The sequence below is a fragment of the Thunnus thynnus genome, chromosome 6 (assembly GCF_963924715.1).
Source record: "Thunnus thynnus chromosome 6, fThuThy2.1, whole genome shotgun sequence".
NCBI classification, from domain to species: domain Eukaryota; kingdom Metazoa; phylum Chordata; class Actinopteri; order Scombriformes; family Scombridae; genus Thunnus; species Thunnus thynnus.
Window position 1 is genome coordinate 21,212,258 of NC_089522.1, and position 16,741 is coordinate 21,228,998.

The following is a 16,741-nucleotide window of genomic DNA, read 5'->3' on the forward strand; positions in this document are numbered from 1 at the left end:
CACTGTACCAGCATTTTGATAAGTGTAGTGCTATGTCTTCTTTCAGCTCTGGTGAGTGGTGGCTTCTCCCCTTCCTCCACAGCCACCTCAGGCTTCAGCAGCCAGGGTAGCAACACACTGCCCTGCCCCGTCCCTCCGATCGCTCCCACCAGCCCCCGCAGCTCGACTGGCAAGAGGAGGACCAGGAAGAAGGACCACAAGAGCTCATGTATGACAACTTGCTCTTCTTCTATTTTTTTTTCACATTAAAAGGTGTCAGTTCAGCCACCACATTACAGTGAAACATATTTCCTCATTTAAACCTAATTGAATCAACCACTGCAGATAATTTGAGTTTTATCTACTGAGTGTGAGATTTCTGCCTTCACCTTAATACAATAGAGGTGAAAGACATTCAACTGTAATCCAACCTGCAACACCTTTCTCTAATACTTTTTTTGTAGTTTGATATGGACATTTATACAATCATACATACTTGTAGGGGTATATATACACAGACAGGTGCCTCCAGAACAGCTTCAATGTGCCTTGGCACTGATTCTGCAAGTCTCTGAACTCGACCAGAAGGATGAACACCATTCTTCAAAAAGATATTATCTCATTTTGTGTTTTGATGACGGTGGTGGAGAGCGCTGTCTAACACGTCAGTCCAAAACCTCCCATAGGTCTTCAATTGGGTTGAGATCTGGTGACTGCAGAGGCCATAGCATATGATTCACATCATTTTTATACTTATCAAACCAGTCAATGACCCCTTGTGCCCTATGGATGGGGGCATTGTCATCCTGGTAGAGATCACTCCCATCAGGATAGAAATGTTTCATCATAGGATAAAAATGATCAATCAGAACAACTTTGTATTCAGATCTGTGCCGGTTTTTCCTTTAATTTGTCACTCATCTGTATGTATCAATAAGCTTAAAAGAAAAGCAATAAATGTAATAATTGTTCAAACAAGATCATCCAGAGAATTTATAGGAACTATTTGTTCGGTAGAACTTGAAAGCAAACACTGAAAAATCTGTGGATTATCCAGAGGATATTGTTTCTGCCAAGAGATATTTTTATGTAATTCTAAGTTTTTTATTAACTTTTCAAATACATGAAAAATTACAGTAAATTAACAAAGAATGGACATAAGTAAAATAAGACAAACCAATAAACTGCAGGAAAAGGACACAAAGTACAAATATAATACAACATAAATGACATATCACATTTTCTTTATAAAATATAAAATATTCCTATTATGTCTTTATACATTTAAAAATGAGACTAGGCGTCATAAAACCTTTGTTGGTAATTATTTGTCCTTGCGATTAGAGATTCAAAAGAGGCAATGTCTGTCACTGATTTGAATAATTCAGCAAAATCAGGTTTTGCCCGACTCTTCCGATGGAGAGGCCTGTTTCCTATTAAACACATTCTGGCAGTAGTTTATTCAGCCACCCTCCAATAACCTTGATGACCTGTGTCCAAAAAGGAGAAACAAACGAACATTCTCACATTAAATGAGGAATGGTACCAGCCATGCCTTTTTCCTGGAGTCCCACTCTTTCAAATTTAATTTTGTTGTATGATAATACCTGTGTATAATTTTGTTTTTAGTGTGCATCTCTCCCTCTTCTATGTTTGAATTCAGATCTCTTTCCCTGTTTTCTGCAAAGAGATACTGTTGTAAGCTGTAAGCATCACAAAAGAAATTCCATTCAACTCCATTGCATTGAGTGCGGGCAGAAACCTCAAAACCCAGAAAAGCTATCTAAAGGGCTTGATATCAGAGGAGGTTAAGTGAGAAAATATGTTTTGTTGTAAATTGAGTGAACTATCCCTTTAACATGTTTTGCAGCGCTGTTTAAACACCTTTCCCTCCCGTTTGACCCCCCCCAGTGTGTGAACAGATTTGACTGATCACTGACGTAAACGTGACTGACATAAACACTGATAAGTGACTCATTCCCTTTCCACTCTCATTCCGTCTCTGTGGGTGCATGTCTCTTCCTCTCGCCCTCCTCCATTTTTTGTCTCCCACAATCCCTCTCTTGCTCCATTTATCTGCCACATTTCCACTAATATCTCCCTCTGTTGTGTCCCTCCCTCCCTCGCTCTCCCTCAGTATCTCTGGCATCCAGTTCTGTTGGCCCAGGGGGGCAGGTTTTTCATGTGGAAACAAGCGAAGTCGTCCTGAGGGGGGATCCGCTCACAGGTTTTGGGATCCAGCTGCAGGGGGGTGTCTTTGCTACAGAAACCCTGTCTGCTCCCCCAGTCGTCCGCTTTATTGAGCCCGACAGCCCAGCTGAGAGGTAACGCGCTGAGACACCTAACGAGTAAACAAATATCATATACTGAGTCACCTTGAACTTGGAGGCCCGAGTGCTAATCATTCAGCTTGGCAATGAAACACCACATGTGGAAAAAAAGGGCTAATTTTAGCTTGGTGTCTAAATGACTGTTTATTCTGAAGGCAGGAGCATTAGCGCTGCATTTCTCTAATGCAGTGGTCCCCAAACTGGAGGTCTGGACCCACAGGAAGGGATGATTAACAGAAGAGGAAAGCAGAAAAAACATGTTTCTGCTACACAAAACTTTCCTTTAATCTTTGAATTTTATGCTTTGTCTCCATCAATGATTTAGATAAAACAAAGACAAAAAACTCTTGGGTTGTACTGGTCACAGCTGGTAGACACATTTAATTGGTGACGAGGGGTCACAAGTGGATATTGCTTCACTGTAAAAGATTAGTTCAACATTTTGGGAAATATGCTTAGTCATTAACTCATCAAGAGTGAGATGAGATGATACTGTTCTCATTTCTTTCCATTTGACATGAAGCTAAACGCTATAGGAGACAGTTTAGCGTAAAGACTGGAAATAGGGGGAAACAGCTAGACTGAGCCTTAAAGAACAGGTGCACAATTTTTCAATACTGTCTTAAAACAATAGTCAGGTGTCCAAATGAACATTGAAATAGGTTTTTCTTGCCATCATTATTCCTCCTGTTCATATTCGTCATTAGAAGATCCCTTCATAATGCACTTACAATGTAAGTGATGGGTGCCAAAATCCACAGGCCTCCTACTGTGCAAAAATGTATTTAAGTTTATCTTAGGCTAATATGAAGCTTCAGCTGTCCAGATTAGTCAAATTAAGTAGATATCTTTCAACATTATAGTCTTTTTAGTGCCAAACCCTGTTGAGCTGCGGTGGAAGTAATAGTGACAAAAAGAGGGACTTTGGCACTAAAAAGACTGTAATATTAAAAGATATCTACTTTATTTGACTAATCTGGACAGCGGAAGCTTCATATTAGCTTCAGATAAACTTTTAAATACATTTTTGCACAGCAGGAGGCTTGTGAATTTTGGCACTCATCACTTACATTGTAAGTGCATTAAGAGGGGATCTTCTAATGACCAATATGAACATTAGGAATAATTATGGTGAGAAAAACCTATTTCAATGTTCATTTTGACACTTGGCTATTGTTTTAAGACTGACTTGAAAAATTGTGAGCCTTTCCTTTAAATTCACTAATTACATGTTATATCGTTTGTTTAATTGGTACAAAGGCCAAAGTGTAAAAACAGTATGTTGTGATGTTACAAGGGATTGCACTCATCGAGGAACATCTGTGCAATCTAATGCAATCCAATACAACAGCTCTGCCATAAATTCTACTCTTACAAAACATACATTTTCAGTTTTTCAATTTTTGTTTTTTTGTTTCAGTTTTCCACTGTAGCTAACGGTCATCTAACTCTTGGCAAGAGAGCGAATAAATGTATTTCCCAAAATGTATTAAACTATGCATTTAAAGGGTCGGAAGCCATAAAAGATCAGGAACTGCTAGTCTAATGTCTGCTGATGTGTGTTGAAAGTTGTAGGAAGGGGCCACGAGAACTTTTGGACAGAGCCCAGTTAGCGGTTTCCCCCTGTTTTCACTATTTATGCTAAGCTAAGCTAATCAGCAGCTGGCTGTAGCTAACAGTCTTGGCAAGAAAGCGAATGAACTAACTTCCCAAAATGTCAAACTACACCGCTGTTCTAATGTCTGCTAATAGCCTACGTGTTTAAAATTGTAGTGCTCGTCAACTCCTGGTCATGGTAATGGTGTATTTAACCGCATTTTATTATGACTGTTATTTAAGTCCTTAGCGGGGTTTTTTTTTTTGACACATTTAGAGGAGTCTCTAGTAGTAGACACATTATCCATGGGGGCATTGATGCAGCCAGTGATGTGTTTTTTTTAATTGGGAAAGGTCCCCTATATCCTGGTATGCATTGTATTGATCAAGACTACATGTTACTGTCTAATTACCACATAGCTCTGATCAGGCTACTGTGTAGTATCTGTCCTTGTCTTGAAAGATTAATGGTGGTGTCTGTGCCGGCAGCGTTAGGGTCCTGTCCCCTGGGTCTTATAACACAATTGGTCCAGCAGCAGTTGGACAGGAGTGACTCAAATGCAGCATATGACTATGATGTTGGTGTGTCAGCCTCCACGCAAGGTTAATGAGCAGCAGCGGTTGTCAGTGAATTAATATTAGTTGACAGTGCTTCGGCATTTGCCCGCACAATTAGGGGTCTGATTATATGTGTGATGTGTGGGGTTTTTTTCTGTATGAGTGAGGTAATTTTCAAGTTCATGTAAGGTCAGTTTTATGTGTGTTTATGTCAAGTCTAGAGGCTGTTTTTAATTTTATAGATGGCATTTTAAACATCCATGTGACATGTGGTGTTAAAGTTGGTGTCAGAGTGTTACTAGAGATGTTCAGTACATGAGCAAACAAATCTTTAACACCAAATCTTCCAGCCGAACTAACCATACTGAATCATCGTTGTCACTGAAGGAGTCAGTTAGCTTTTAGCAGTGGAGCTCCACTTACTGAGTTCAGCCATGATTCACTTTCTCGTTAAGAGCTTATCAAAAGAGCACAGAAGCCTGATGGATGCAGAGCTTTTAACCGTATAAGGCCTAGTTTTGTACTGAACTGGACATAACAGCTTGAACTAGCATGAACGTACTAGTGAACTGAAGACGGAATCAGCACGAACATATGAGAGATTATGCATTTAATTACTATTGTGTACGTGATTAATTACTTTTCAACAGTAACACCAATACTGTTGTACTAAAGTGAATTGAACGATGACACAATCACCTAGCTTAGAAAAAAGTGAACAAACTACTACATAGTGATCAAGCTGATCTTTGAACTGAGCAAAACAATTCAAATCAGCAAACTAAGTCATTATATGGCTGCAACTATTATTATCATCATTATTTTCATTATCAATTAATCCTCTGTTTATGTTCTTGATTAATCATTTGATCTGTAAAACACCAAACAACTGTGAAAAATGCCCATCGTAATTTTCTAAATTTTCTTCTTGTGTGTGTGATCAACAGTACAAAAGCCAAAGAAAATGAATTTACTATACTGGAAATATTCTTACGTTTGAATTCCTGGAACCATCAAATGTTTGGGATTTTAGCTTTATAAAAAAGGACTTAATCAATTATCAGAATAGTTTGATTAATTTTCTGTCAACTTATTAATCATAGCAGCTCTAATATTTCAACCTCTAGAATCATTTCACTGAAAGCAGTGTGGGTTTCCTGAAACAGTTCATCCGTTAATCAGTTAGTTAACTGACAGAAAATTAATCACCAACGATTTTGATAATTGATTAATCAGTTGCTGGTTCCAGACTCTCAAATATGTCTGTTGTGTTTCTCAGTTTTGTATCATTACAAATTGAATATCTTTGAGTTTTTAAAACAAACTGTTTAATCTTATCACCTCAGGTTCTTGGAACTTGTGATTTAAAATACTCGCTAGTTGCAGCTCTAGTAAAATGTGATCCATTTTTTAAAAACCATCTTATTACATTTACACCTAGTTGCATTTCTTCTGAACATGTGAATTTATTTATTTTTATTGATACATAATCTGTTGTGGGGCCTTTATATCTAGTGTAAGTCTTTTCTGTGTTTTCCGGTGTGAAGGTGTGGACTGCTGCAGGTTGGAGACAGATTATTGTCCATTAATGGGATCCCAACTGAAGATGGCACTTTGGAGGAAGCCCATCAGCTGCTCAGAGACTCTGCTCTGGCCAATAAGGTCACAGTGGAGATTGAGTTTGATGTTGCAGGTATCATATACTTCAGTACATGCACTGCAGGGAAATGATTTCCTATCATACAGTCATATATCCACTATTAATAATGCATTTTTGCTTCAATTTATCTTTACTCTAAATCTCATTTAGAGTCTGTGGTTCCTAGCAGTGGCACCTTCCATGTTAAACTACCCAAGCGGAGAGGAGTGGAGCTGGGCATCACCATCAGTGGTGAGTTTGTTGGCAACAAGACATACAGCAGGGGGCGGTGTTGCTCAACACTGATGCACATATCTGCACACTTTTAATCTCATTTGAATCAATGTTCTGTGATCCATAAAACTCAAGCCTGCAAAAGCATGAGGGCACATACCTCATTACCTCTGAATAATAATGGCCTGTGCCCGCATTCATCAATACCCTTCCTCTAACTAGCTCCAGAAAAACACAAACAGGGAGATGAGTATGACCGGTGCAGCAAAATGTATCCACATATCATACATCCAAAATTAAAAACACTTTTATTTTTTCTTCTATTTTACCAGCAAGTAAGAAACCTGGCAAGCCCCTCATCATCTCTGACATCAGAAAAGGAAGCATAGCACACAGGTATGTCTCATCATCACACAGAGCTAATAATTTCTTGTTTTATTGCTCTCACAGCTCTAAAACAAATAAATGTTTTTGTAAATATGAAAACTCTATTCCAGCTCTGTTTTCTGGTCTGCACGGTGGAGAGCAGCTCGCATTAGTGAGAATAATTTCTCAACAATTAGTTCAGGATGAACTAGGTTTTCTAGGTTTATGCAGGATTATTCATGAGCAAAATAAAATTGTTTTGTGAATCCACTGTGTAATGCAACGCTAATTGGATTGAGCTATCAAAACTGGATCAGTAGGGCAGAGCAGCCACATTTCAGAGGGGCTCAGTGTTGATTAGGTTGAGGGTGAGGTTACGGTCACTCCCAAGGATCCCACTGAGATACCAGGCTAATAGGATTCAGATAGTGAGTCAGGAGCAGCTCCCTGGTCCCAGTTAATCGTTGTGGTCCTCTTGCTCTTGTGTCCGGCAGAACAGGCACTCTGGAGCCTGGAGACAGGCTGCTGGCCATCGACAGTGTGCGCCTAGAGAACTGCACCATGGAGGACGCTATGCATGTCTTGCAGCAGGCCGAGGACATGGTCAAACTTCGGATACAGAAAGATGAGGACAATATTGGTACATTAATCCCTTTAAAACACCAAACATACATCCAGTATAAGCCAACTATGGTTTAAAAGCAGTACAGTGAGAACAACATGAGAAATAAAGGAGAAAATTGTTGAATAGTTCCTTTTATTTGTCCATTTGCACAAACTTTTTTGAATATTTTATCATAAATCTTATGCACAGTATTTAATATATTTCTTCATGTGATTTAGATGAGTTGGAGATGTCAGGCTCTATAATCTACACAGTTGAGCTGAAGAGATATAACGGACCACTTGGCATCACGATTTCTGGTACAGAGGAGCCCTTTGACCCCATCGTCATTTCTGGCCTTACCAAGAAAGGCCTGGCAGAGAGGTGAGAGAAGGGCAGGGGGAGAGGTGAGGAATGATAGGCCGGGGGTCAAAGTAGTTATTTGAGAAGATGGTGACACTCGCATTAGGCTGGGACCAATAGCGACTTTAGTGGAAACTTTTTTTTTTTTTTAATTTAATCAACGAGACAGTAAACAATGGCTGTCTCGTCTTTTTCTGTTACAATAAGCCTCTTTGTTTCTGTCTCAGTCAGCGTACTGGCAGCATGACAGTTTTCCTGGCTGTCCCAACTGTCGGTGCTGTCTGGTATACTCTGGTATCTCTGTCTCCTTTCCTCTCCTAACCCTGCAGGACTGGGGCCATCCATATAGGAGACAGAGTCCTGGCCATCAATGGGGTCAGTCTAAAAGGAAAGCCGCTGAGCGAGGCCATCCACCTCCTGCAGATGGCTGGAGAGTCCGTCACCCTAAAGATCAAGAAACAAGCCGACCGTATGTTGGCCGCCTCTTAATCTCATAGCAAGAAAGCAAACTTTATTTACATGAGACTTTTCAAAAAGTTATTTACAGAGGGAAAATGGAAAGCAGGAGAAAAAGACACAAAGAAATATAAAAACATATAAAAACAGAGTGTAAACCACACAAAATCTAAAATTGTATTTGTGTGTGTGGGTGGGTGGGTGGGTGGGTGGGTCTGTCATAGGACACATTTCAGACTAAAGATGAGTTAACTGGGGACAGCTTGTCCAACTGGGGACAAAAGCCGTGTCCCCAATTGGGATCAAGCTGGTTTTCGGATCAGTGGTTAAGGTTAGGGGTCAGGGGGTCAGGGGGTTAGAGGGTTAGGGTAAGTCTCAGGAAATGAATGTAAGTCTATGTAATGTCCCCAAAAGTAACCTAGGACAAAGATAAATGAAGTTGCCTACAGTACCTGGTATAAATATAATATGGTATTTACAATATTTGTATTATAGTTGTGAACTTGCACTATATGTTTTTTTGGATAAATTATAATTATTTGTTCTGCTATTGTTATTATTTAACTTATATGTTCTGGTCTATCCAGCCTGGTTGAGGTGTGGGATAGATAAGAAGGAAATGGGTACTGGGTAGGAGTGTATGGTGAGGCTTGGGGTTTTGTTTTGTGTACTGTTGCTTCTTGGTGTCTTTTTAATTTAATAAAAAAAATAGAGTAAAAGTTAAGATGAAGAAAAACTACTAATGTATTTTGGAACGTTTTTCTAAAAATGTGCATTGTTTTAGCTCTTTGCATTTTGAAAATGACCGCTTCCTTGTTGAATGCTTACTTGAGTCACTGTTTATTTCCAGAGTCCGACGGCCGACGGCGTCCGGAAAGAGAAGCTGGGTTTTTAAGTGACACAGAGGATGATCTGACAGACTCCCAGAAGACCAGTAAACACTCAGAAGTCTACTCTGCCACTGTGCCCAGTATAGATTCCGCAATGAGCTCCTGGGACGGCTCAGGGTTCGATGCGGGCTACGGTAGCCAAGGTGAGCTCCGGATGACGCTTGCTGTTTAAAAATAACTGATCGCCTTTCTTACATCGAATGAGATCAGTGGCTTTTCTCGGTTTTTCAGGGACATATCTTCACAAAACGTCTGATATATTACTCAATCCAAATGAGTGGAGGCGTACAAAGCACAGGAGCCAAACCAGTTCCAGCTCTGCAGGCCTAGTCCACCACACAGCGCTCTACGATGGGAGATTCACTGAGGATGAGTGGGACAAGATACCTAGGTAAGTGCACACACCTGCTCCTCTGGTGCAGTTTCCTTCCCATCAGTCCTTTTTTAACATCAGTGCAGCTGTAAGTGGTTTTCTTAAGTCTTTAAATCATGTTTTGTGTATAAGCAAAAAGCTTCTGTGTTTGTTTGTTTTCTCTGTTTGGGTTCCTTGACAAAAGCAAACTGCAACTGTCTGAATTTTCTTGTCATTTTTGTGTTGTATGCTGTCATGTTTTGTGCTTCTCCAAACTGTCCTTTTCTCTTCTTTCTCAGGTATTCTCTCTCTCATCTGCTTTACTAACTGCCCACGAGCTCTTTGGTGTTTCACATAGATGCATCTCTTTCTGTCACCCCTTGTCCACAACAAACGTTTCCTCAGAAAGCACCTAAAGGGCCCAAGGACACATCAGCCATATCTGTCTCCTCACACTTGACATCTTTTTTTTTTCCTGAACTTTTGTGTCACATGTTTTCAATCTTCTACTTTTTTGGGGTGACGTTACTTTTGTAAAAATTGAACGCTTTTAAAGGCTTTATCTAATCTAGCGGACTCCTCTGTGTTTGAGCGGCCACATGTGAGAGAATTTACAGTAACTCTTCATTGTGGTCCTGAGAGATTTTCAAAGGAACTCTCCATCGTGCAGCCCCAAAAACTGCATTTCCCATGCTGCTTTTGTACGCAGCACCGGCCTCGAGACTGCAGGGCTGCTCTCATGTTCTGGTTCCTGCGTTGTCATAGATTCGTCAGCCCCCCTCGTTGCCATGGCACCCTGAACCAGGAAGACAGCTTCTGGTCCCAGGCCCTGCAGGACCTCGAAACCTGTGGCCAGTCAGAGATTCTCAGGGAGCTGGAGGTAGGCCCATATTTTGTCTCCTCCCCCCTTCTGTTCCTGTTTCCTTTCCTCCCCATCTGCTTTGTCCTCTTCATGTATTCATAGGCCAGTGTCAGCCTAAATGACCATGCCAGATGAAGCATTATGATAATCGCCAGAGTGTGTAATCTGTTATTAAATCTGACAAGACAGGCAGGGCACCTGCTGCCATACTGACCGCGGAAGGCATTTGCGAAGTGCCTTGGCCTCTAATCAGGATCTGGGCACACTGAATGAGAGATTATATATGTGGGTTTTTTTGCTTGTCCAAATGGTTGTCCTTTTTCCCTTTTTTATTATATGATGATCTAATAATCCCTTTTTTATTTTGTGCTCTCACAGGCATCCATGACAGGTAGCGCTCTAAGTCTGTACCTAGAGGAGACCAAGACCAATGAGGACTCCATGTTTCAGTCTGAAATTAGTCCCATCAAGAGGGAGGGAATCCATGTCGAGTCTAAGAACAAAAGCAACCTAAACATGTCGACCGGCGCCAGAGACATTGCATCCCAGAGCAAAGGGGACCCCTCTGATATTATGTCTCCTACGACCCTGGCACTGCACAAGGTAGTTCAGCGAGGGAGTGGCTTATGGAAAAATATGGAATGAAATTGTTTCAAAACATAACATAAAAAATGAACACATAGGAAACATTTAGGCGAGAATGTGATCGTAATGATCACTCAGCTGCACTCACAGTTTGATGAACATGGTATAAACAACACTGTCCGTGGGGAATCTTCCCATTATGAAGTTTATACCTTCGTGCCTCCATTACTTGACTCACTGCACCTGTCCCAGTGGATACCTGGCCAGTCAGGACTTGCAGTGTGTATGACAAAAACATACAACACTCATTATACAGCATTATCTGAACAGGTGCTGGTGTGTGTCTATCACTGCCTTCACATGCTGTGACCCCAGTCTGAGCCTGTGTCCTTCCTGACACGTCTGTTTGGTGTCATCTGTGCATCTCACCGTGCTGTGTTTGTCTGGCTGACTGACGAGGGTAAAACTGTGTCAATAAAAACAGATTGCATCACAGTCTTGCCATGTGGAAAATAACAATGTTTTGAGTTGACACATCTTACTTGATATCATGGAAAGTCATCTTGGCTCAACATGTAGAGTCCCACCTTACAGCTGTTGTTTGGAAATGGTCAAACCTGCTGACCTTGGTGTAGGTCTGTATTCAAAGAGAAACAAAAGACAAAGATGCGTGTGACTGCAGCTACTGTAACTATTTAGTATATATAGGAAGTTGACAGTGGACACAATAGGAAAAACACAATAGACACCTGTACAATGAAGTGAAATACAACTGCTGTGCAACAATTACTCTTACGTAAGTTTGTCGGTATGGTATAAAATAACTGAACCTTACATTTTATATTATTATAGCTTCACACCGTCCAGCCCCTGTATTTTCATCTGTCCACTGAATTAAAATGCAAATAACCATGAAAACACCACTTTGCTTAGGGCAACTCCTTTTCCACTGTTTATTGTTATGATGATGTTTCCTGCACAAGTCTGGCAATACTCCACACATTCCATGGAAAGACCAAATCCAACAAAGAATTGATCTTATAAACAAGTATTGCCTGTGTAGCCTAAGCTTGACATATTTTTTTTTCTTCTGTTGTATAAACCTATAAAACTATTAAAAACTCATCAATTAGTCATAGCGTTGCACTGGGTGACATGTTCCTTCCTGTTGACTAACAAAAATATAGAGTATTGCCAGCCTTATCCATAAATGACTGAACTAGCTGTCAAAGGGGAACTTCATTAATTTTACACATCAAAATCAGTTTACTAGTCATGGAAAACTGTTTTATGATGTCCTCTGAGGCCCTGAATAAGTTTTGTCAGGTCTGAGATTCTGGGAAAAAGATGCTATTGAGTTGCATTATTTTAAGGATTGTAATTTATACTCGTACTACGGATTCAAAGTCAGGTTATCAGCCCTCTGTTGCATTAATTTTTGACCATCCCTTTTTTAAATCTGTTTCTCATGAGTCCACCTTTATGGCGGTGCAATACCAGAGTACATTTTTACATAATACATAATAATAAAGCTAATGAGTAAAAGACTCTAGATATTCATTAATATGTGCTGTGCTGTATAACTAATTTGTGTAACTTTACGGGTCGCTGTATTTGCAGGTGACTATAAGGAAGGACCTTGAGAGCCATGACTTTGGTTTCAGTGTATCTGATGGGCTTCTGGAGAAAGGGGTTTATGTCAACATGATCCGACCAGATGGCCCAGCTGACGAGGCGGGGTTAAAACCTTTCGACCGAATTCTTCAGGTACTGTTTGTCTTAAAAACTCACCTGTAAAGGAATAGTTCAACATTTGGGGAAATGTGCTAAATGATTGCATTCTTGTTGAGAGTTAGATGAGAAGATCAATACAACTTCCAGTCAATCAATCTATCTTCTCATCTAACTCTCGGCAATACAGCAACTAAGCACCATTCCCAATAAAGCCTGGAGATGGTTAACTTAGCATAGCTAACTGTCTGCTGTTTCAATCAAGACTGGAAACACGAATTAAAAACTAACATAACGACTTTACCCCTGGCTGTTTACCCTTTCTTCAAGTCATTATGCTAATCTAAGCTATTCATCTGCAGGCTTTAGCTTCATATTTAGCATACAGACACTCTGTCTGTTAAATATGAAGCTACTGCCAGGAGAGGGTAAGCTTAGCTTAACACGAAGTTTGGAAACACGAGGATATGGCTAGCCTGGTTTTGTCATTATGGTACGGTCACCAGGCAACCAGCAGATATTACAGGAAGTCACTGTGCCCAGATAAGAAATAGTCAAGCACATAAGCCCGTAAAAAAACACAACTTCTTGTTTTTACACTTTAAACTAAACTAAATTAAACAAATGAGCTATAACAGTATAATTTGCAGGCTTTAAAGGTGCTGATAGGCTGACACTTTTTCTACTTTTGGCCAAATTAGCTGTTTCCCCCTCTTTCTAGTCTTTATGCTAAGCTAAGCTAACTGTCTCCTGGCTGTTGCTTCACATTTACCACACAGACATGTTGGTAAACAGGTTGGTATTTATCTTCACATCTAACTCTCTGCAAGAGGGTGAAAAAGGATATTTCCCAAAATGTCGAACTGTTTTTTATGTCTTTTTTTTTTGTTAAGATATAAATGTAGTAGCATGTTGAATGACGAGATTGATTCTAATCTTCCAGGTGAACCGTGTCAGGACCAGAGACTTGGACTGCTGTCTTACTGTGCCCCTAATTATGGAAGCAGGAGACAGCCTGGATTTGGTCATTAGCAGGAATCCGCTGGCAACAGCAGATACCGGGCTGCCTGACGACTGTGACGACCCCTCAAACTCACTGTTCTGCTTTTCTGAGCACAGGACCAACAGCATCGCCCTGTGACCACAAAGATAGACACTAGCTTTTGAAACACTGCTGCGCTGGGACCGCACACACACATACGTCATGCATGGCTAAGTTTGTCACATTGTACCACTCAGACCTTCACACTCATGAACACCCTCTCACGTGCACAAACGCAGACTCACACAGCCACTCTCAAGGCCTGGAAGCATCTCGCACTCACAAAGTTACAAGTGCATGTGTTCACTATTGCCGGTTTTAGTCACTGAGCTGCATCATATTCACATGATGCAGCTCATAGGAGGCTCTGGCTTCAGGGAAGCCCCCTCCCCTTCTCTCTCTAAAGGCAAAGCCACATGTAGGGTTATATAACAGGGGAGTCATAGCTTCTGACTGAGCAAGGATGTCAACACATGCAGCTCAGCTCTTGAGAGAGTCAAATGCTGCACATACACACTCTGCATAAATTTACCACCTCTTGCTTTAATGGGCATCATGTTCTTATTGAAAGAACACCAACCCCATTGTGTTTTTCTTTTTGTTACTCAAAAGACGCACACACACAGTTCTTTTATATGCATGTAACACACGCACACACTGACACAGGGTGTTAGTGGACACAAGGTTCAAGGCACGTTGTGCTTATTTAAGTTATTTTCTTGGCTCACTGCCCTCATTTCCAGTCTCTCCTCCATACTGCCTGCCCCAGAGAAGGCACGGTGCCTCCAAATAGAGAGAATCCTCACTGCCACTTGCCAAGTCTCATTAACTATATGTTAAAGCTCCTTATATCTAAATACCATGATTGCTTGTGAAGACACTCTACCTTTCTGTTTTAAAGTGGATTGCCCTTGACAGATAAATAGTTTCTGAATGGTTCAAGAGAGACTCTAGTGTTCAGTGCTAAAATTGCATTTTGATTTTAGTTTCACGTTCTGCACATGGGTCCTCGTAACACTGCGTTTGCACATTTCTCTATAATGCTCTAAGAGGTCACTTTTTTAAGTTTCACTTTCCCAGTGTGAACCTGAGTCTTTGTATGTGACACTCCACCAGAAAAAGTGATGGGTTGGGTTTTTTTTTGTCTGAAACTGATGCTTCTTCAAGTGAATCACATCCCCTCTGAAAATGGAGGATGAAATGCCTTTTCAGTTTTCAGTGATGAATGATTTTCTTGTTTTAACTCCACATTTGACTGGATTGATAATCAGTTTGTTCCTCTCTACAGTAGCTGTTTTTCTACCATTATCTATAAGCATGTTAAGCATGCATAGGGGTTGTCCTCAAGCCAGTAGCTCTTCCTAAATAATAAAAAAATATATATTGGGACAATCTCTCTCTCTCTGCTCTAGGATGATCATTGTGAGCGTGTTCCCTTTTTTTATCATGACATTGTGTTTTTATAGAGCTTTTGTGTTACAAATCTGGCCTGCTGATCCAGCTGCCTCAGTGGAAATAAGAAACATTTGCTTCATTTCATGTGTTGGCTGATGTGAAGATGTGTGATAGTAAAACTGTCCCATTTAGAGCAGCCTTACAGACTGATAAATCCTTGGGATGGTAACTTTTTTCAGTCCAACTCATGACTCATGTCTTCTATCAAATCTCATGTTGTATACAGAGGCCTATTTTTAAGGTTTTATATTGACTGTATTGTACCTTTATTTTATTGTATAATGTCTCTTGGTATGCTGTGCTTTCTTTTTATTTACAGTACATGTACATACAGTATATGATCTTTATGTAAGCTGTGATACTGAATGTGGCTGCACATTTTTTGGTTGATTTCCACATCGTCCCTGATGTAACCGTGAACATGTCAGGAATCCGTCGAAAGGAACTTGAAAGATTTATTGGATATTATTTTATTTTTGTTATTTAATTTATTATAAACTAAGAAAATGTATTTCTTTTTATGAGAATAAAGTTATGAAACCATAGTTGATTTGGCTCTGGTTTCTTAACAGTGTTGTTTAGTTTGGCTCTCACAGACTGAGATTACTCACATTGACCCAGAGTCAACACTTACGTGGAATGCAATGGTTTGTTGGAGATTTTATGTCGGTCCATCCACCACTTTGATACAGACTGAAATATCTATACAACTATTGGATAGATTGCCATGAAATTTTGTACATACATTCATGATCCCCAGGAGGGGAATCTGTGCAGACTGTTGACCCTCTGACTTTCCCTTTAGCGCCACCATGAGGTTGACATTTTTTGTTCTTAGTGACATGTCTTGACACACCAGGAAATTTAGTACAGACATTCACTCAAGATGATTTATAATAATTTTGGTGATCACCTGACTTTTCACCTAGCGCAATCATCAAGTCAACATTTTAGTTTGTCCAATACTTTACTTTATGACCAAATCCCTGCAAAACTAATGACATTCCCATCAGCCTCATGTTTAGTTCTAATTGGCGACTGTAGTGCGCCCTGGTAGCCTACTGGGTAAGACACATGCCACATAACTGCAACATCCGTGGACATTTGTTGCATGTTGCTCCCCATCTTTCCCACATTTCCTGTCATTGCTCTACTTCCACCCTACTAAAGGCATAAAATGCCACAAAAAACAATGATTAGAGAACGTTATCATGCTAAAACACTCAACTAATATTGTGAACATGGTACACGTTAATCCGTAGTTAAACATCAAGATGTTAGCATTGTCATTGTGTGTTATCATTTAGCTAAAAGCACCATTGGGCACCAATTACAGCCTCACAGAGCAGCTAGAATGGCTGTAGTGTTTTAGTGTTATGATTTACATGCATCTCAGCTTTTGGTGGTTTGGCTCCCAGTGTGGTTTATGGTGTCAACCAACTTCATGACTGGATGGGCCCAAAGAGTAATTGTCAGCCTCTGTGGATTCTCACACTTCGCCGCAATAAATCTGCAAAGGCTCAGCGATATTGAATGCGTGATGACGTTGTCATGGACGATTGACCCTTCAACGCAAGTCTGCAATACCAGTAGACTTTTATTGAGGTAATGACTGATGCGCTATTCATAGCATTCTATTGTAACAATAAGCAATGAAGGGAAATCTGAAGTCCTAAAAAAGTTTGTTTTCTACTTCTTT

The 16,741-nt window shown here is 40.3% G+C and overlaps 1 protein-coding gene across 8 annotated transcripts in view; it reads left to right on the forward strand.

Annotated features, from left to right (window-relative positions):
- Positions 1 to 15,587, forward strand: part of LOC137184657 (glutamate receptor-interacting protein 2-like) — a 31,896-nt gene extending 16,309 nt beyond the window's left edge. For 5 of the 8 annotated variants that reach the window (XM_067592528.1, XM_067592529.1, XM_067592531.1 and 2 more), the window contains exons 11-24: positions 47 to 208; positions 2,117 to 2,303; positions 6,011 to 6,156; positions 6,274 to 6,354; positions 6,669 to 6,732; positions 7,197 to 7,342; positions 7,546 to 7,690; positions 7,999 to 8,138; positions 8,976 to 9,158; positions 9,247 to 9,406; positions 10,133 to 10,247; positions 10,608 to 10,832; positions 12,435 to 12,581; positions 13,489 to 15,587. In XM_067592528.1, the coding sequence (XP_067448629.1) occupies positions 47 to 208; positions 2,117 to 2,303; positions 6,011 to 6,156; positions 6,274 to 6,354; positions 6,669 to 6,732; positions 7,197 to 7,342; positions 7,546 to 7,690; positions 7,999 to 8,138; positions 8,976 to 9,158; positions 9,247 to 9,406; positions 10,133 to 10,247; positions 10,608 to 10,832; positions 12,435 to 12,581; positions 13,489 to 13,686 (2,099 nt within the window). In that variant the 3' untranslated portion in view covers positions 13,687 to 15,587. The other 3 variants (XM_067592530.1, XR_010928695.1, XM_067592535.1) reach the window with 3 other exon arrangements.
- Positions 15,588 to 16,741: the final 1,154 nt, after the last annotated feature.